The following is a 20,532-nucleotide window of genomic DNA, read 5'->3' as shown; positions in this document are numbered from 1 at the left end:
CTGTCAGCAGTCTGAAAATTTCAGCTTCCCTTATGCAGCAACAGAAAAACTTTTCCTGCTCCGAAGATGGAGAGGTGCCATCCCTGTGGACACCCTCTGCTCATTTAGCTACACAAGTCAATGCATGAATGGAAGGCCCATCCCAGAAAATGCCAGGAAACAAACAGGAGGTTTTTGCAGGCTCTCCCTCTCACCAGGCTCCGGCTTGGTGATGTGGAGAAGGTGGCTTGGGCTATGAGAGAAACACAGTCACTAAGTGTTTCAGCAACACTGCACAAGAAGCAGAAGAGACTCTGTGGCCCTTGCAGCCTCATGTTCAGGTTCCAGGCATGTTTCTCAGTGTGCAGAAACTGCACAGGGGATGCAGTTCCTCACTAAAACCACTCTTTTAGAAACTCTGTTAGGTTTGGCTTTCTTTCCTTAATTTCTGGAAGGACAGCACCAATTCTAAGATGCTTGTTTCCTTTTATTGTGGCCATCTACACAGACCAAAGAACTGGAACCACTTACAACCCAAAGGAAAATATTGCCTGAGCATGGGGTTTGTTTGCATGTGGTAGAGCTTGAGTTCCACACTGATGCAACCAAAACTACAGCAGATGCTGATGTGTTGCAGGGACATTTTAAGGAGGGGACCTTGGTGGCAGTAGTTCCAGCAGATGGCAATGGGATTTTGTCCAATGGCATGCAGAACACAGGGCAGGTGAGAAAGACAAGCGGGATCAGTGAGTATTTGCTCCTTACCGTGGCAGGACTTCGGCTCCAGTAGGGAACTTTCCGTTCTATCATTTCGATTCCCACAATTCCAAAAGACCATATGTCCACTTTGGGGCCATATGGTTGACCCATCACCACTTCAGGCGCCATCCACCAAGGAGTCCCGGCTACCGAGGACGGTCTATTCTTCTCAGGGCTGAGCTCAACAGAGATGCCAAAATCAGCTAAGGGGAAAGCAAAATACTGCTTTTATTTGAATTCTGTGCAATTAGGAAGCCAAACAAAAGAATTGCCCAGTAGAACTTTGAGAATGTGCTGTTGAATCTCCTGGACAACTGTCCCTGCTCTGTTTCCTCAGGATTTTAGCCAAATCCCCACATTTTGTATACTGCCTTCAGCAGTGGCTTTTGTTCTATGGAAGCTTTAGACTTGTTGCTCCCTCCCTCTGCAATGGACACACACAGAGCAACACCCCTTTTGACTGCTTGTTCCTTGTCATACCTCTGTGCACCTTGCAACCATGTCATCAGCTCAGAGCGGGGGGTCCCCGCACTGCCACCAGCACCATTCCTGAGGAGCTGGCAGCCACTCAAAGCAGCCCCTCACCCCACATCCCTGAAAGCTGCACCTGACCAGGAATATACTGACCCAGCTTGACAGAGCCGTCAGTTCTGAGAAGGATGTTGTTGCTCTTCACATCTCTGTGGATCACTTGGTTTGAGTGAAGAAAAGCCAATCCTTGCAAGCACTGAGAGAGTCAACAGAACCAGGAGGGCAAAACCCAGGGATTTCATCACACCAGAAAAGAAACAGAGACTCTAAAAGGTTCCCATTCCCCAGGAGAATGGCGAGTAATGGCAGAACACAGTGCCATTGAGAGGAAGAGCTGCTGCTCCAACACTTGCAGAGCAGGACCTTTCTAAGGAAAGGCATGTCACCTTTTGAAAGAGCAACAGCACCTGCTGTTGTAGACTGTCCCCTGCAAACCAGCCAGGATGACTGCTGCTGCAGTGGATGTGCTCAGAAGCAAAGAGCATTTTAGCTGCACTAGTACCCTTTTTAGCTGAGGACTGAGAGAAATGAGTCTCTCTTATTTCCTTTGCTGTTCATTTCAAATCCTGCTACCAGCACCTTGCTTCTACAAGTGAGGAATGCAGTGAAGACAGGCAAAAGTTTAGGGAGGCAAGATGGAGAACAGCAGATACAAGAGGCAGAGTGAGAATACAACAGCAGGAGATAAGAGTACAAGAACTGAGTAGAGTGAGTGCAGGGGCACTCCAGGCATTTCACTGGAGATGCTTTTACGTGCCCATAGCATACCAGCAACGCAGAAGCAAAGTTTGGTACGTGAAACCTCTCCTGTTCTGAGCCCCTATTTCTCAGATAATCCTGCCCAAACCCTTGGAAGCACAGGTGGGCTTGCTGACCTCCCGACTGATGACTGCTATCTCGATTTCAGTCAGGAAGGTCTTCCTGATGACATCGCTCAGAGCGCCTCCATCCATGTACTCCATGACCAGCCAGAGTTCCTCACGCAGAAGGTGGCTGAAGGAAAGAAACAAGGGCGTGAAGATAAACATGCATGGCTAGGTTGATTTTTTGCTTCCGGGCATCTTGTTTCCAAGGCCCTTTGTGACAAGGACAAAATAAAAGGAATAGACATTTCCTCTTGGCTGTGCTTTGTTTGCAATCTGTACAGTCTCAGGGAGAAAGGCACAGCTGTGAAAAAGGAGATGTCTTAGATGGCCAGCAAGTGAAAAGTGTGGTTTAGTAAGAGCCCAGATAAAAAGCCTGTCACGCGTGGTGTTTCTGGAAATAAGCACCTAGTCTTCCTGGCATGCATAGCAACAGAAAAGTGGGGCAACAATCCAAAGGAAATCCACTTTAGGATGGTTCATCATTCAGCATTGAAGAAACTTTAAAAAATCAATCCAAAAAAATGTGGAGGCAGTGAACTTAAAAGGTATTAACATATAAAATACAGCTGACCCAGGTTTTGAATAATTTTCAAACTACGTGTGCCAGGGAAGACTCATGCAGACAAGATGCACTCTCTTCTCATCCATTGCAGATGAGTAGAGAAATATTAATACATTATAATTAACAGCTCTACCTTCTAGAAGTGTCCAAAGTGGATTTTTAACCTCTCATGTTTGCAGTATGTACATGCATATTCACAGGATAAGACCATGGCCACTCACCTGTCTAAATAATTCACAACACTGGGACTCCTATGCTTCTTCATGATTGTGATTTCATTAACGGTTAGTTGCTTCCTCTGCCGTCCCTTAAGGCTTATTTTCTTTATGGTCACCTAAAATGACACTGAAAATCAGTAACTTGAGAAGTTGGTGGCATGAGACCACAAAGCACATGGAGCAAGTGATTTTGCAATGACACAGTTGAGCTGTGCCAAACTGCCTTGTGATTAGGCATTGCAGTAATTAGGAAGTGACATTGCAATAGCCCATTTCTCCACTCCCTTGGGGGCTAGTTACAGGACACGTGGCCACTGAAGTTTTGCTGTGAACACTTGGTGACACTGGTGTCTCAACTATCACCCACAAACCTCTGAGCCCACTCCCTGCTGCTTTGTATGGGATTCAGAAGAAGTAATCCATGCCTTAATACTCTGTGGCTACATCTTGGGCTATGGGCAGGGCTTCGAGTTTCTAGGGATGCCTTGCAGATCTCTCCCTATGTGCAGTTCCCAATTTCAGCACTGCAGGTGGCTAAAGAACTACCAGTAACTTTCAGATGTATTTGCTGGCAACCAGAAGTGAGAATTCAGGACTCTGAAGCTGTAGCCCCAAAGAGCAGTGAGATGCTCTAAGGCACCACCTTTGTTTTAGCAATTGAGAGAAAGTGAGCACATCCTTCTCTGAAATGAACTGCTGCCCTGCGTGACTTCCTTCTGGCAGCTGAAAAGGACAAAGACTGTCCCCAATGTATTTTGCAGGCTGGTACCAGTCTGTGTTTCTTGTGCCTCTTCAGCACAGCTCAACCCAAAGCTCCAGCCACAGCTGCTCACACCAGAGGGGAAAGCCCTTGAGTGCAGCAGAGTCTGTGGGGGATGTTGGCATTTACCTCTCCTCCTGTGGCTTGGTTCAGTGCTCTAACCACAGATCCAAAATGCCTAGAAACAAAACAGAAGCAGAGAAAGGAGAAGCTGTTTATTTCTTAGAGTGAAAGCTGGCCCACACAGGAGATCTCTGCTGTAAATGCCTAAAACCTGCAGGATGCAGGAGGGCTCTGCCAGAAGGCAGATGATGCATTTTCCTCTCAAGTGCATGGGCAGTGCCTGGGCTGGTTGCAGAAGCGCTGGGGTTTACTACCTCAGCTCCTAAAGGGAATTTATTCTTTCATCTTGTGTTTCAGTTTCTAAACAGAGTGGTTCCTATCCTGACCATGGAGTATTTCCTTCCACAGACCATGTGAAAGAAATGTTCCTGGGAACTGTTATCTCACAGCTTTGAGAGGGGCTAGGTTGCCCTTTCAGGCAAGCAAGATTCTTCTTTATTCATTAGTGTGGCAGTGTGGTTTTGAGACATACAAAAATACTGAAGAAATTAACACAGAGCTGTCCCACACTTGAGAGACAAGGAGATCTTCCAGGTCCTGCTCCTTGATGTAGGCAGACTTTGGCAGCATGGAGATGTCTCTGACAATGCCTTCTGAGCACCCTCACAAGTTCTGAGGAGCACTGAAGAGATGGGACAATCTCCAGTGTCTGAACATGTTTGCAGCTGACCTGACTTCACACTGGATAGATATTCCAGTGGAACTCCTGATATACCAGTGATATAGCAGAAGAACCCCTGGCCCATGGTTGTGTAGAAGTAAGTGTGGCTGGACTCACCCCTTGCCAATATATTCCATTTCAGTGTATTTCATCTTGGGATTTTCCACGTTCACCATTTTCCCTGAGGGAAACAAAATGCAAGATGCTCACTTTAAAGCAGAGATCCCAGCTTCCAGGAGATACAAAAGGCAGCCCCAGTGTCTGGAGGCAGTCAGCTAGTTACAACAACAGCAACAACATCAACAGGACAGGCAGCCCTGCAGTGCAGATGGCTGGCACAGAGACTGATTGTGTAGAGCCCTTGGAAGAGTTCTCTTGACAGGAAACAAAGCACAGGGAGATGCATTCCCAGGAGAGGAGCACATCTTCTCCAGCTTTCAGCCAAAACATTGCCCAAACAATGCCTTTCCAGTTGTAATCCAGAGCAGCTCATGCTATAACCAATGTCGACAGTGCTTTCAGCATCGGGACCCTCACCCTTCATGAGCAGGCTGAGCTCACAGACACCCATCTTGCGGCTAAGGAAGGCTCCAGCCCTGTCCCACCAGCCCTCAGGGACATGGCAGCGACCACAACAAATGAGTGCCTTTACCTCCTGGCTTTCTGGATCCACACTGGAATAAAGTTGAAAATTTCTTTTTAACCAGGCTAAACACGCCCTTAGAGCTTCATCCTTTTCCTGATGGCTATCAAATGCTAGCTTTACATTGTTTGCTCTCAGAACTGCGTTCCTGATTCCTTTTATGTTCAAAGATCTATACTCTCTCATACTTTTCCTCCCTGCTTCATTATTTGGGTCCCAATCCGCTGGTGTTAGGGGCATTTTAACCTCCCCTGGGGGAACATCTGCAGGGTTGCCCATTCTATTTTCTTTCTCCCACACTTTTATTCCTGCAATTTGTATTAGCTGCATCTCCTCAGGAGAAAATAAAATCCCAATTATTGCATTTAATTCTTCACAGGTATAGATATTAGGGCCTAGAATTGATCTAGCTGGTCTGCAATTCCAAGGGGATCCTCTACCAAGGTCTTTATTTCTTTCTTAAAATTTCTGACCTCTGAAGCTGTCAATGGGGCATTCACAAATCCTATTCCCTCATTGGCTCCTCCCATGGGAACTTCCCTTAGGGGAACACAGACTTTCTGCCCTTTTGGCTCCTGAGCAACACTCTTTCATTTTAAACCGAGTTCTAATGGTGGGCTATTGGACTTGCTGTTTCAGCTTTACCACAATTACAACCTTGAACTCTATTTCCTTGCACACTATTCTGCCAATCACTATTCACTACTGATCCCTCTCTCCCTTCAATCTTTGTTTCATTTATGTGTCTTGGAGGTGTTAAGACAACACTGTGTAAAGGAGGTTGATTAGCACTGGATCTGAGGAGGTTTGGAGGGTGTGACGAAACATTAATCCTGGAGTCAGGGGTTATAGCCACCTGACTTGGGGTTGTTAATGTACTTCCTATTGATGGTGTGGAGAGAATATGGGGAGGAGTCTGAGAGGCTGAAGGGGTAGGTTGGACAGGAGGAGGTATTGAAAGAGCAGGTTGGACGGGAGGAGGTATTGAAAGAGCAGGTTGGACGGGAGGAGGTATTGAAAGAGCAGGTTGGACGGGAGGAGGTATTGAAGGAGCAGGTTGGACGGGAGGAGGTATTGAAAGAGCAGGTTGGACGGGAGGAGGTATTGAAAGAGCAGGTTGGACGGGAGGAGGTATTGAAGGAGCAGGTTGGACAGGAGCAGGTGTTGGAGGAACAGGAGGTGAAGAGGGTGGAAGATAATCCAAAGGATCCCACTTTCTTGTGGGTTCTTCCCTTGCGTCTTTAACGCCCTTAATGTCCTTTGACACTTTGTACACTTTAGCTTTTTCCTCCAGGCTATTACTTTCTAACCAGCAACTTGCATACTTATTTTCTTCCTCACTCACACTCTCCCTCCAATTCACACATTTGTTTGAAGCTAAACACAGCCACCTGTCCTTTGAACCATACCAAGGCCAGTAAACTGATCCTTCTTGGAGAGCTTCTTTTGGCCATATTTCCATGCAATATTGTATCATCTTTATTTTATCTAATCCTTTAAACTATATATTTGAAATAAAACAATTAGAATATATATTTTTTTTATTTATAAACAATCAAATTATAATTAATGAATTGAAACAAAACAATTAAAAAAATAGTCAGAAAAAAACAATTAAAATAAAATTTTTGGAATACTTTTTACTTTTATTTTTTTAAATATATGAACAATTGAATAAAATAATTAATCAATTTAAATAAAACAATTGAAATAAACCATTCAGAATAAAACAAATAAAATAAAACAACTGGAATTGAAATAGCAACTTTAACCTAGTTTAGATTTAAATGAGAATAGTTAAAAATCAGATAATTGAAATAGGATAAAATAATTAGTAGAATAGAAACTGAATAATTGAATTAGAATAACTGAAGTCACAACTGTCAAATTTAAATAAAATAATTAAATGGAATTATTGGAATTAAATAATTAAGATGGACAAATTTTGTCTAGTAAAACAATTGAATAAAAGAACTCATAAACGGAAATAAAACAAAATGTAAAATCAAAATAAAACTATACTATTAAAGTACCAAATTAATCTAACAGAAACAACGAAATAAAACAATCTGAATAGATTACAATAAAAAGATCAATCTAAATATTACTAGTAATGATCCAAAATACCAAATTACAATTCTCATAATTGAAATGAACACAATGAACAAAAGTAATGGAATAATCCAATAAAACAATCTATAGAAACAAAAAGAATAAAAGAACTCACTATAACTGACCACAAGATTCCAATCACAAGTAAGTCACACATAGAAATAGATTATGTTTCTTATAGCTTGGTGATCAGGATCACAAACTTGAGCACAACTAACAAGAAGGCCCCCAAGCCCTCTGTCCACCTTAGGCCCCCTCGGCCGCCTCCTTCTGCATCAATCAATGCCTGCCTGTCACCACTGCCCCTTCCAGGAGGGCCCAGCCCCGCCACAAAGTGGCTCCTCTGAGCCACCACTGCCTCGCCCCCAAATGGCACCTCGGAGCCCGCAGCACCACTCACTCCAAAATGAAGACTGAACTTTCTACTTATGCCAAAAATTGGAAATTTGTACCAATTAAATGCGTTCAAGTAGTCTTGAACTCAAACATAAAAATTTAGCAACTTATAATTTTTAATGCTTCTACCTTCAAACTAACAGTACACTAAACAGAAATACTCTCTCTCTAACTAAATGCTTTTAAGTTCATTCTCCCTGTCCGGTAAGTGGTCTGGGGACTCTTGGCTACCACCTCTCCCCAGAACCTCACTATACCGGTGCTCCGACCTTCTACACACACACAATGAACTCAGTGGGAAACAGTTAAACAATAACCATTTGTATCCCCAAATAATCAGCACCTAGAAAGCAATTATACCAACAATTAGGTGTACTAGGTAGTCCTGGACTCAAAAGTAAAAACTATGTAACTGAAGTACCATGCCAAAGGAAACAATAAATTCCCTATGGGAGGCAGGTTCTACTCTCCCTGACCCTGGCTCGCCGCGCTGGGACGAGATCCCAGCTCCGTCTCCAGCTCCCGATGAGCTGAACGGCCGCCCCGAGCCGGCCACTCTCACCTCGAGTCACCAGGCCAGGAGGATCCCCCTAACTCCCCTCGCCAGCCGAAACCAGGTGCGTCCACCTGCCCAGCCCACCCCGCGCAGGACCAGGTGCGTTCCCCGCCCCGAGCGCCCGGCCCTGCCGAGAATTGGGGTCCTACCCCCCTCAGCCGGGACTCCGATCCCCCCCACCAAAAAGGAGGACACTCCTCTCAACGGTGGCTCCCTGTCGTCGGTCTCCAGGTAGGAGTATTTACTACCACCGACGCTGAGGTCCTCCTTCCACGTAGGAAGGACCTTTCCAGGCACTGGGTTTCTGGGAACCCACGGGAGTCACCTTTAATGCCTTTGGACGGTCTTCCCAGACCCACCCCTGGGAAGCTCTGGGCACTCAGCCCTCCGTGGCCCTGTTAGGGGTATCCCCTCACTCCGAGGCGTTCCCTGGGTGCTCTTGGGACCGAATCCCTCAATCCAGCCCAGCCCGGTGGTCTTGGGGATGGCTGAGCCCCGAGGGTACCACACTCAGTCCTCTGCCCTCTCGCTTCCTTCCACTATCGCTCCGGGGGTCTGGCCTGCCGGCCCCGTCTCACTCACACACACTCCCTCCATTCGGGCCGTACCCTTCCGTACCCTCCGTCCCCCTCGCACACTCACCCAAGTGCCGCTCACCCAAGTGCTGCGAGGACCTCTCCTGCTGCCTGGAAGGCGATTCTAAGTTGTTGAGGCTTCCAGCCGTTCCTCGGGATCAAGCCAGCAGCCCCTCTGTGCATCCGACCTAGTCCTCAGTAATCCGGGCAGCTGAAATCAGATGGGTGCACCTCCCAAATCCAAGTCCTACGCCGGACCCGCCTCTGGGTGTGGCTTTCCCGGGCGAGGCCCCAGTTGTTATGGACAGCCTTAAAACTTTAACAAAAAAAGAAGGCCATTTAATTAAAAAAAAGTAAGCCTGTTTGTTGCAGACAGAACAACTGGAAGCCAAAGCTTCCAGCTAGTCCAGAGACTGTTTCAACTACTTAGTAACTGTATTCCTAGGAGCATTTCCAAGCACACCTGCTCCCATGAAAGACCCGGGCGTCACACCCCCCAGGCCTTTTAAAGTCTCTCTCCTCTCCTGATTGGCCGCTCAGGATCCGTGCTGTGATAGGTCTCTTTTCCTGTTGCTGATTGGCCCATAAGTTGGTGCAGTCTTGGCCAATCATTTTGAGATTCTCGCCTCCTATTGGTTGGCCTCTCCTCCAGTCCTGATCCGAGCTGTGGCCGTGTTCCACGGTGCAATACTTCTGGAAGCTTCTCTGCCCCCCTCCACAAAGATTGGCATCTCCTCCCTGGGTCCAGTCCCCTTTTAGCTATACACAGCAGTATTGAGTTTTAATACAACTAATCACCTTGCTTTGCGCCCACAACACCCAACCCTGCACCTCGCCCTGTTAACTACAGATCCAATTATAACTTGTTACTTGTATCAACAACATCCCTTTTATACATACCTTGTTAACAACATTCCCCAAAAGTTTAAACTTTATTTTTTTTTGTTCATAACACCAGGGACAGCACCTTTCTCCTTAGGCCCTGCTCTGCTCCGGAAGGTGAACAGAGCAGAAGGAGCAGAATCAGTATTCACTTTTCCTTCTAGCCACTCTGCCACGGGACCTGTGTTCAGAAGGAAGGGCTGTGGCTCCTGAGAGCAGCAGGGAACCCATCTCAGCCCTGCCAGGTTCAGGGCTGCTCCTCCGCCCCTGGTCCCGTTGGGTGCTCTGGGCTGTGGGGAGAATGGTGGGAATTGATCCAGGGCTCTGGAGAGCACAAGGATATGTTCAACTCCTGCTCTGCATGAGGAAGCTCATTTCTTACAAAAGTTTCTCTGTTATTACAATTCATCCTTTTGGGTATTTGACAACATGCTGGGTGTTGAAGAATGGGTAGGGATGACTTTTCCATTTTTTGAAAAATCCAAAAGGAGATTTAATACTTTATATAAAAATGCAAAGACACTAAAGCAATTCCAAATATACATTTAATAGACGAATATTTAAGCACCTTGTATTTATCTGAAAGCACCGATTATGAGAAATGAACAATGCAAATATGCTGTCTTTCTGGTCTGGCCTTCAAAGCTCAAAAAGCCCCACTTCTCCTATGCCTACAGACCAATGATGAAATGAGCTGAAAATGTGCTTTTCCTTATGCTGACAGCTATGCACCACAACTGAAACCAATGCTTTAACTCTTCAGTTACTTTTTGCTAATCAGTGCTTCCCTAGATCAATACTTTCTAAAAAATTATATATATATATATATATACACACAGAGAATGCTTTAATTCCTAACCCTATACCAACATTTTTAAAGAAAATTGCCTCAGCCGATAGTGTTGAACCATACTAACATCTGTTTAAACCTATTATAATATCAGCTGAGTGCCATTTCATTACTTAAATTTACTTGACCATAAATCATTTCCTTAAGTGCTCCTTTTAATGAGAATACGTGGCATTGCATGTCACCTAGGAATATAGCTTTTAGAAAGACATTTAGATAATTTAGTAAGACATTTCTACGTACTGTCATTGCATCCACCAAGTAGCTAAAAGTCTACCAAAAAATGAGAAACAAAAAACATCGGTCTAAAATTTATGGCCATCTTGTAATTAAATAATTTTATTTGTGTCTGTTGAAAAATTACCTTTGAGTTTAATTTTGACAACTCAAGTAGTCTTCTTGACAACTCAAGTAGTCTTCATTAAAAACAAAAATCAAAAAGTCACTTTATCAGGCTAATACTAATGTTTTCATTTTTTTTATTAAGACCAAGCCACATAAAAATTAGAGGGTACATTGAACCTTGTCTATTACTACCTCTACCTAAATATGGCAATATTAGGACATCTTGAAATATGACTGAGGAAGCAGATAAATAATACGATAAAGACAAAAATGAAAAACCAAAACTAAGGATTCATGTCCACACAGACAACCAACTTTCAATACACAGAGGACCTCAGTTCAGTTTGGTCATCTGAGTTTTCTGTTTCATGGCACAATGAATTTACTCTCCCACTGTTTACCTGAGATCTGCCTGTGCCTCTTTATTACTTGTGTATAACAGAAGTAATTGTCTTTCCTCTCTTATGTCCACTTTTTAAATCTCTGGACAGTTGCATTTCTCTTCAGTGTAACATAGGATTATACTGCTGTGATTGAAGGAAGCTACAACACAGTTGTACTGCCAACAGCTCAAAGGTGGTAACCAACTGCAGACATTCAAAAACACATTCCTTCAGAAGCCTCCAGATTCTAATTCTAATGAAACCTTACAGCACTAAATGCAGCAGTTTGTTAATATACCAGTCATTGTCAAAGAACATTGCTTTCTTTGGCTGCGTGCACAACCTGCTACTCTTTTCATCTTCTGAGCAATGAAGTCATAACATTTTCACCACAGCATCCACCAGAGTCTGGCCTGAGAAATTGAATCCCTCTCACCCCAAGCAGGCTGTGCTTCTTTTTCCCTGTACAACACACACCGGCCACAAGAACTACAATCAGTACAGTCCAGCACAGAAGAGCAGACAGGCTATATTTAAATCAATCAAAACTTTATTTATAATTGAATTCAGCAGAAATGAAAGTTTATACAGGAAGAACTATATACATAAAGAAACAAGTCTCTACACTGTCTATTGGCCAAGATCCATCTCAGTCTGTCCTCAGAAGCACTCATAAATAAATGGGAAAATATACTGCTGCATTGAGTTTCACCTCGCAGGTTGGGCATATGTGAGCAACCCCAAGGGCAATAGGGAGGCATCTGCTGCAGAAGACATGGCCACATAGGGTTGCCACAAGCTGTCGTCCGTGCTGCACAATCTGGAGGAAAGAAAACCACAACATGTATTGGGAGGAAAGAATTTGATTTTGCTGCTCAACTGGCACCAGGCTCTATTTAGAGCACCTAGAATTAGGATTATGAGGGACCCACACATCTGCCAGTGCCATCTTGGCAAGGGCTTCTGCCTCTACATTCACCAAGAAGTGACTTGTGGAGCTTCACAGCAAGGGCTGTGCTTCCAGCCAGCTGCCCACAGCATCCCACATCATCCAAGTGACTTGTGCAGCTCCCCCATTCTGGCTTTCACCTCCCACAAAGCAGAAAGGACAACAACAGGTGGATCCTTACCTCTGAGTAAAATTCCATGCAAAGCGGACACCTGATAACAACTCCTTGCTCAGCACTAGAGGAAACAGAACTAGAAAGAACACGCAGCTGTTAATATAACCACGCTTCAGTGGTTATTGATATATAAAATCTCACATATTCATACAACTGCGCTGACTAGCCATGACACATTTCCTTTGAAGAACCCTGCTGTCTTTAAGACTCTGTTTGCTGTGCATTTAATGAGGATTTGGGGTTTCCCCTGCCCTGAGGGAAAGGGTGTCCTGGCTTTCCCTAGGAGAAAGGTGCAGTCAGTCACCCTGCTCTGGGCTTTGAAGTAGCAGCAGTCTCTAGCACAGGCCAGTTTGTGTATGGCAACTTTGACTTCCAGCAGGTCATCAGTAACAGCTTTGTAACTACAGCATCAGCTGTCCTCTGGGAATTATTCACCCCAGAATATTCATTCCAGGACCCAATTTTAAACTGCAGAGTAACACAGTTCTGGCAAGATCTAGCCCTGGGAAGGAGCCTTTGGTCAATTTTAAATGCTGCAGCACTGAGCTATTTCAGCCTTAACTAAACAGAGCAGCTACATTCAGTAACTGAGAAGCTTGAGACTGGAGGGAAAAAGTATTCCTGTTTTATATTAACCAGGGGTTGGGATTTCGTCACCTACAGACTTAACAACCAAAACTTAAGCATCTACAAATTCATTGGTAAAATGCATTATGGTTTAGAATCGTAGAAGCCCTTTAGGTGGCATAGTTAAGGCCTGACACCTAAAAGTTCCATACTCAGGTAGTCTCCTACATTGCCTTTCCAAAAGGCTCAAAGCACACCAGCTTTATTAAAACCTGTGTCTTTCCCCCACCCCAAAAAGACACTTTGAAAACCTTATATCATAATTCTAATGTTCTTTGTTGTCCCTAGTGACAAAGACACTTGGTTAAAATTAATCAGTCTGATGAACTGTGTCTTTCTTATCCTGATGGAGTGCTCCTACAGCAGGACTTTCCTGTTCCTCTGCAGAATGGGAATTTTACTGCACAGGCACCCAACTTGAACTGCAAGATTTCCATCACAGAAGCAAGCAAATCAGGGCTTGTGACATCCAGCACTGGCCATAAAAGCAGGACCTCCACAAGTGCCTGTGTGCAAGTCTACCTTGGGAAGAAGGGATCCAGCTCCAGGAGAAAGGCAACCACCTAGCACCTTTCCAGCAGGGAATTTTTGTTGGAATTCGCCCAGCTGCTGCCTGCTGGCCCCGTGATGCCGAGCCCCAGTAATTACAATGGAAGCATTTCCATACCGAACATCACTAATACAGCTTGTCAGAAAAAGCAAATGCAATACTGAGCTATGGCCTGTGACAAATCCCCATTCCTTGCCATACTCCCACACTCTTCTCTAAGGCTCTACGCAAAGATGTACATCTGCTTTGGGCTGCTTTTTTCTCCCAAAATTCAAATGGTATCATGTGATCATCCTGCAACATGGGAGAAGGAGGGAAATAAGTAGAGTAGGGAAGGCATCAAAGATAAATCAGGCATAGCAGTATTACTAAGTCCTGCACAGAAAAGACAGAAAGGCACAGAATTCTGTGTGTGGTGGGGCATGAGGCATACATACTCTGAACTTTGAGAGTCCTCCTCCTCTGCTCCCTGTTCTGCAGGGCCTGAGTCAGCCACAGGTGCATCATCAGCTCCTGTTCCATTACCAGAGCCATCCACCTGTTCCTGGCTGCTCAGTGTAACATTTCTCCTTTCCTCTCCATGCACTGTAATTTAATTTTCAGAAGTTAGATCTATTATTCTCTCTCTCCCCAGAGCTACCTTTGAAACAAATGATATAAGTAGTCAGCAATGGTTCCTATTTTAAATGGACACTATTCAGCTAGGTTAAAAACAATTTCAAACAACTTTCCCAAATACTAGGACTGGACCCTTCCATACATTGTGACTACTCTGCTACAAAACAACATAAAATATTTGCTCTGTTCAGCCTCCACACAGCTAAAAAAGATGACCCAAGAGATTCTCAAGGAAAGTCCCTGGATACTATAAAATTACTCGGAGCAGTATCCCCTTTAAAAATTGCCATCATCATCCTCCTGAATTAAGATAATTTGAAAATGGAGTTATATGTTATGCAAAATGTAGACTATGTGAAAGATTTCTTAAGGAAGGATGCACTTTGTATTGCTATATTTGATCATTCTATACTTTCAAACCAAATCACCTGGAAGGGAGATTTATTCCATTAAATAGACAGCAACTAACAAACATGCTTCTAAGTGGGGAAGAAAAACAAATTCCTTCTTGGTAGAATTGCCTTGTAAAGGTTCCAGGATTGACATGCTTGAAGGATCTCAGATTTGGGGAAGGGTTAACAAAGCTTGGGGAGAAGGATGCCCACTGAGAGTGGACACAAAAAATGCAGAATTGAGGAGCCAAAAGAACATCTGGCATAACTCCCAAGACCAGGAAGAGACTAAGAAACCCAGCACTCCTGAAAGCAGCTCTGACTGGTAGACAATAATTCCTGCAGGGGGAGATTGCAACCCACAACTCATGGAGCAGCAACTCAAGAAACTCCCCAGCCCAAAAGAAGAGGGAAACTGAGCAATGGACCAAGTGGACTAATTAAAGTGAGAAATAAGCAATCATTACCCAAAAGAAGACAGAATACGAGCTAAGGAGATAACCATGTCACTTGTAATGCTAATTTCTTTGTTTGATAAAATCTATAAATAACAGAAATTATTTTGAGAGTGCGTGTGTCCGATTTGTGAAATACCACTGAGCACCCAGACTGGTGAAACACTGAAATAAATAACCAATGTCTCTCTCAAGTGTAGGATTATTTACCTGTCACACCCCAGTAACAAATCAAATTTTTGTGGACAACATATTGACCAAGTCACAGGGAGAGCCATTTTTAAAGGGCCTGCTCTGTAACAGCAAAAGGGTCAAGAAATGTTTTTTAACTCTCAGAAACCGCAGGCAGAGATGACCTCTGCAACTCCAGGGTCCATGTAACACTAATCAATCACTAATCAATCAAAACTGCAGAAAGTGTTACCAAATTAAAGTTCCTTCTGCGTAAGTATTCTGCTAGTTTTATTGCAGGCATTTCCCACTGTGACTGACAGAGGCCACCACACACACATTGCATCCGTTCTCTAAGACACTGGCCAGAGGCTTTAGCCCTGCCCCTTGCTTTTTGCTAAAAGCAGTTTCAATCCCTGCTGCTTGACTTTTTTGGGAAAGTACAACAAAACTAATGATCACATTTTAGATAAAAGTCCATTACCTACTGGAAAACATCAACTCACCTTCAAGAAGCTTGCATTGGTGCACATGGGAAGGGAGAGAAAAGAAGATACAATTAGATTTGGTGAGCCCCCTGGTGCTGCACGCAAACCCCAGCTCAGAAAGCAGTTACAGCAGAAGAGGGGAGCAAGGGTAGGGTATCACCCTCTCAGTTTGCCTAAGAGCATTCAAAGCAGTAGCACAAAGAGCTGCTGCCCTGAAAAGCAAAGAAGTGGGTGCTGCTGATTGTGCTCTCATTGCTGCAACAGGGTACAGGGGCAGCTTAGGAACCCCCTAAACACCCTTCTCCCCTGTTCCTGTTCCCTATTTGGATTTGACCTGGCGCTGTTTATTTTCCTCATTCTCCCAAAACTGGCAAATTCTGCTATGATAACCTTAACACTTCATGTTAGATGAACAGCTACTGAAGAAAAGAAGCCACAACAGAAATCTGGAAGTAAAGAATTCCAGTTTGCTGTTCTATTGGCACCAGGCAAAGTGGACTTGGACTATGTGCAGTCTTTCAGGCAATGCTATAAAACTATAAGGAGCACACAGAGCTGCCAGTGCCATCCTGGCAAGGGCTTCTCCCTCTATGGACACCACCAAGAAAGGACTTGGAGGGATGGGCAAGTTGGAGCTTCCCAGCAAGGGCTGTGCTTCCAGCCAGCTGCATGTGGCATCCCACCGAGGACAACTGAGGAGACAGAGTGGCAGCTGAGACAGAGACAGAGCTCCCACTCTGTCTCCTCCCCTCCCACAAAGCAGAAAGGACAAGAACATGTGATAAGATCATCATGCTTACATCTGTAATGTCATCCTGCCATGTCAGAGGACTCTCAAAATGATCTGGCCATTCATCAGAGTTAATAGAACTAGAAGAATATGCAGCTGTCCATTTCACAGTGCAAAGAGAGCTACCAAGACATAAAATTGCAAAAACAGAAATAACCACTCATTCTCATTTAGCAACATCCCAGCCCAGAAACACACCAGTGCAAGAGCTTTTATGTACTGCAAGCATTACAGTGTATTGCAATCCATCATTTAAGAAACATTCAATAATGCCTTCCTGAATGGAGAAGAAAGGTTTCTCTGGGATTTTGCTCTGTTGTTGGGGGTTTTTTCCCATTAGTTCCCTTCCACACAGGCCACTATGTTTCAAATCAGATTCCAACACACAGAATCAAGCAGTTTGGCAAAAAAATCTGTCTACTGAATATCAGAAATTACACTTTGGAGAGACACTTCATCAGTCACATACTCATCGTTATCTCTTGGCTCCTCTTCTTGGTTACTCGCCCATAGCTCCGCTGAATTCTCTGTGTCACTGGAGCCATGTGGCTGCTGCTGGCTCTGCTCCTTGTCCTGCACCTGTGAGTTGACACCCTCCCGCTTTGCAGGACTAGCAAGACCTGCTGGCCATGCACTAGAGGGAACCAGAGAGAACATGCAGCCATTGAACGTGAAGCCAATAATCTCACTGCAGACAGAGTTACCAGCATGTAATACCTACTCTGATTAAACAAAATCCCAGCCCAGCACCACAACTGTTCCCCAAGCCGCTATGTGCTGCAAGCATTTCAACATCTATCAAGCCACACTGTAACAAATATTCAGCCATGACATCACGAAAAGAAAAGAAAGGTTTCAGCTGGATCTTGCTATGTGGTTTTTTGGATTCTTTTGCTTACTTCTCTGCCAGACAGGTCACTACATTCCAGGCCTGAAGTTTCTGCACAGACTTCAGCAGAACCCAGAAGCCTGGAAAAACCTGTTCCCACTATATATCAGAAATTAGATTTTAGAGAGATATTTTACTCTCACATACCCACTATCTCCTGGTTCCTCTTCATCACTACTTGCCAGTGGCTCGGATGAATTCTCTGATGCTCTGGAAAGATGTGGCTGCTGCTGGCTCTGCTGCATGTCCTGAAATGGGGTAGAAATGGAACCACCACTTAGGAACCACCTGAACACTGTACTTCCTGTGCCCCTATTTCAGTTCCCTAATTGGATTTGGGATGGAGCTGTGTCTCTCTTTTTCCCCCAGACTGGCAATTTCAGCTGTGATAGCCTGAACACTACTTATTATATGAACAGCTACTGAAGAGGAAAAAACCCAGTACCCAACCCTGCTCTTGCATTTGGTGCATGTGGAGCTGGGTCATGCAAATTCTGCTGTAAAATTTGAGGCCTTTTCTTTGCAAAGGTTCAGGAACAACCCTGTCAGGATATAACTCCTGTGCTATGTTTGCTGCATGTTTCTGTTTTGCACAGCAGCAGTGGCAACCCAAATTTGAGCAGATACACTGCACTGTGGGCTGGATCCAAGCATATTCTTACCAAATATTAAGGGAAAATGAAAAAATACCAAATGTGACCCTTTTAAAGACTTCTTGGAATAAGAAACCAGATCATTGTGTACCCCAGTCAGCCCCACTTGCATTTTACACCTCAATGACAGAGGTACCTGAAACTGATGTTGCAGGTAAAACACTTCTTCCTTGGGAAGTCAAAAACCTCCTGTGCTTTCCTTTAAATCACAGAAGCAACAACCTTTTAGGTTGCTCACCTGCTCTCTGCAAGCAGTTCTCAGGCATGCTGATATGTTCATGAGTGTGTTTGTGGTTGACTGGGAACTGCTGACTAAACTGTGGCAAATCAGAGCCATCATTCAACCTTTGAGGCCAGGGTACTCAGTAAGATTTCAGAAGACAGACAAGAAAACTAATTTGAATGCAAGATGGAGAGGAGTGTGCCAGTCATCACTTACCACAGGAGACTCATCATCACTGATAGTGATGACTTCAGGCTCAGAAGAGTCACCTGTGAGATCTATGACTTCAGGCTCAGAAGAGGCACCTGTGAGATCTATGACTTCAGGCTCAGAAGAGGCACCTGTGAGATCTATGACTTCTACACCAGCTGAAAAGAGAGAACATTAGAACCATGGTCAGAGATTGCAGAGGAATGCAATGGGTTACCACTGTAGAACAGGCTGTGGCTGGATTCACCGTGCCCTCAAGTTCAGGAATGTGTCCAACATTTCACTCAAGCTTTGCCCTCAACAGTGCACAGGGAGCAGGGCAGACCCTGTGCAAAACAAGCTGAAGGGCAGCTGAGCTCCTCACAGGTTCTGTTGGATGACAACAGATTACAGGAGGTTCACACCAACAGATGATTCATTTCACACAGGGGAGTGTTTAGCACACAGGAAAAAAACCAACCAAACAAACCACAGCAATTACTAATTTTATGGCACCATGCTGTAGATTGGTTCCTTGAAGGATGGGGCAGAGCTAATGACAGGTTTTCCTCATCTCCGTCAAGCTTGGGAGATCTCAAACTCAGCTTGCCACCCTCCACTGTGGCAGCTGCAGTGACTGCCAGCTCATCAGAACACACGTTCAGGTGTTTGAGCAGCACTTGAGGACCTTTCCTACACAGCTCATCTCCCACTTGCAGCCACTAAGAGCAGCAATAACAAGCAGCAGCAATAATGATCTCAGTCACAAACCAAAACCGTTGTCAGAAGGCTTGCTGTTTAGGGAAGCCATACCAGGAGCTTCCTCAATCCCAAGGTTTCCCTTCCTCCCCAGTAAAGGGCCTAGAAACTGGCAAAAGCACATGGCCAGATGGTCTTCAACCCTCCAGAAGCCGCTTCTGTTCTTACCAGGCTCAAAAGCACTTTCCTCAAGGTCTGTTGGCTCCGTCTGCAAAGTTCCACCTGCGCTGGAGGGCAGCAGCCTGCTCCGTTTCCAAGCTGGTCCGGAATCAACTGCTCCTCCAGGGTGCTTTCGCTGATGCTGACAGGGAACAAAGCCTCAGCATTTTCTCTGCCACTAATAGTAACATGGCCCTTGGGTTTTGCAACACCAATGACAGCACACAAGGATACAGAAAGCACTCCTGCAAAGGCTGGAATACACACCAAATGCTGCTGTGGGCCATTCCCACCCAAGCACATCACATCTGGGAAAAGACAGCACCCCTGATCTCTGACAAGCCGCCTCCCCGAGAAAGAGCCTGTCCCAATGGCTGAAAATGAGGAGACCAGCTCCCAATTCCAGCAGGTTGCTGCTCACACCGTAAGCATTTCTGCACTACTGCTAACAAGCACAGACATTCAAAACCTTCCCAATTCCAGAACATCAAGTTACATGAAGTTTTCAAAGGTTTCTGTTCCTCTGCATTTGCTACAAACTCTTGAAATGCTTTCTAGACGTACCCTGGAAAACGTTTCAAGAATCAGATTTGCATTGAGTTGCAAAGTACTTACTGAGCTCATGGTGTTTCATGATCAAAAACAACCACCAAAATAAGTGGGACAAACTGCAAAAAAGGAATGTCAGGGATGTGATCAATCCCTTTGGTTCCTTTAGGCAGCCCACTGCAGGTTTTTTGGCGTGACAGAAAACTGCTCTTCCAAACCTATCAGAAAAGTAGAGGTGAGATTATCCATTTGGATTGCCAGTTTTCTTGAACACTCCCATGCCTTAAGACTCCCATTCCCAAGTCTCCAGTTCCTGTCCAAAGCAAGAGGCGAAGTCCATGACTCCGGTACTTGAGCCCACCCGCAGCCCATCCTGCAGCCCAGCCCAGCCCCTCAGCATCAGAAGCCTTTCCAGGAATCTTCTGCACTCACCTGTACGATCAGTCCAGAGTTTGGCTGGCAAATGTCAGCAAATTGCTCTCTATTCCCTTGTGGGATGGAGAAGACGGATGCTCTGCGTCTGCTGCACAGCAGAGAATCCCTCAACTGGCTCAACAGACTCCGTGCCAACAGAACCTTGGAACCAGGAGTGCCCCTGGCAACCGGTGGCAACATTCCATGCCCAGGTAACTGATGGCCGCAGTGCTCACCCATGGAGCTCCAGAAGGCCATGGAGGCAGCTCAGCCATCGCCTG

At 45.0% G+C, this 20,532-nt stretch overlaps 1 protein-coding gene across 5 annotated transcripts; it reads right to left on the bottom strand.

The window, feature by feature from the left end:
• Positions 1 to 11,158: 11,158 nt before the first annotated feature.
• On the bottom strand, positions 11,159 to 18,437 carry LOC146763653 (uncharacterized). Of its 5 annotated transcripts, none has more exons than XM_085566455.1 (6): positions 18,095 to 18,429; positions 17,453 to 17,553; positions 16,886 to 17,050; positions 13,940 to 14,087; positions 12,332 to 12,401; positions 11,159 to 12,021 (listed from the first exon to the last, which is right to left on the bottom strand). In XM_085566455.1, exons 2-6 carry the CDS (start codon positions 17,475 to 17,477, stop codon positions 11,872 to 11,874), a joined length of 558 nt encoding a protein of 185 aa, XP_085422581.1. In that variant the 5' UTR covers positions 17,478 to 17,553; positions 18,095 to 18,429; the 3' UTR covers positions 11,159 to 11,871. The 5 variants fall into 5 exon arrangements, with proteins under 5 accessions (XP_085422581.1, XP_085422580.1, XP_085422579.1 ...); XM_085566454.1 differs by having other exon boundaries at positions 18,197 to 18,429; XM_085566453.1 differs by lacking the exon at positions 13,940 to 14,087 and having other exon boundaries at positions 18,197 to 18,432.
• Positions 18,438 to 20,532: the final 2,095 nt, after the last annotated feature.

This window comes from Lonchura striata, chromosome Z, assembly GCF_050655825.1.
Source record: "Lonchura striata isolate lonStrDom1 chromosome Z, ASM5065582v1, whole genome shotgun sequence".
Taxonomy (NCBI): Eukaryota; Metazoa; Chordata; class Aves; order Passeriformes; family Estrildidae; genus Lonchura; species Lonchura striata.
Note: the sequence above shows the minus strand (reverse complement) of the source record. Positions and strands in the feature narration are given on the sequence as shown.

Coding starts and splice junctions, on each gene's coding strand:
- LOC146763653 (XM_085566452.1), bottom strand. CDS start 18,298: ATGATGGCTCTGATTTGCCACAGTTTAGTCAGCAGTTCCCAGTCAACC. Junction 17,554..18,196: donor GAACTGCTTGCAGAGAGCAG/GTGAGCAACCTA, acceptor ACCCCATTTCAG/GACATGCAGCAGAGCCAGCA. Junction 17,051..17,452: donor GAGGAACCAGGAGATAGTGG/GTATGTGAGAGT, acceptor GGTTCCCTCTAG/TGCATGGCCAGCAGGTCTTG.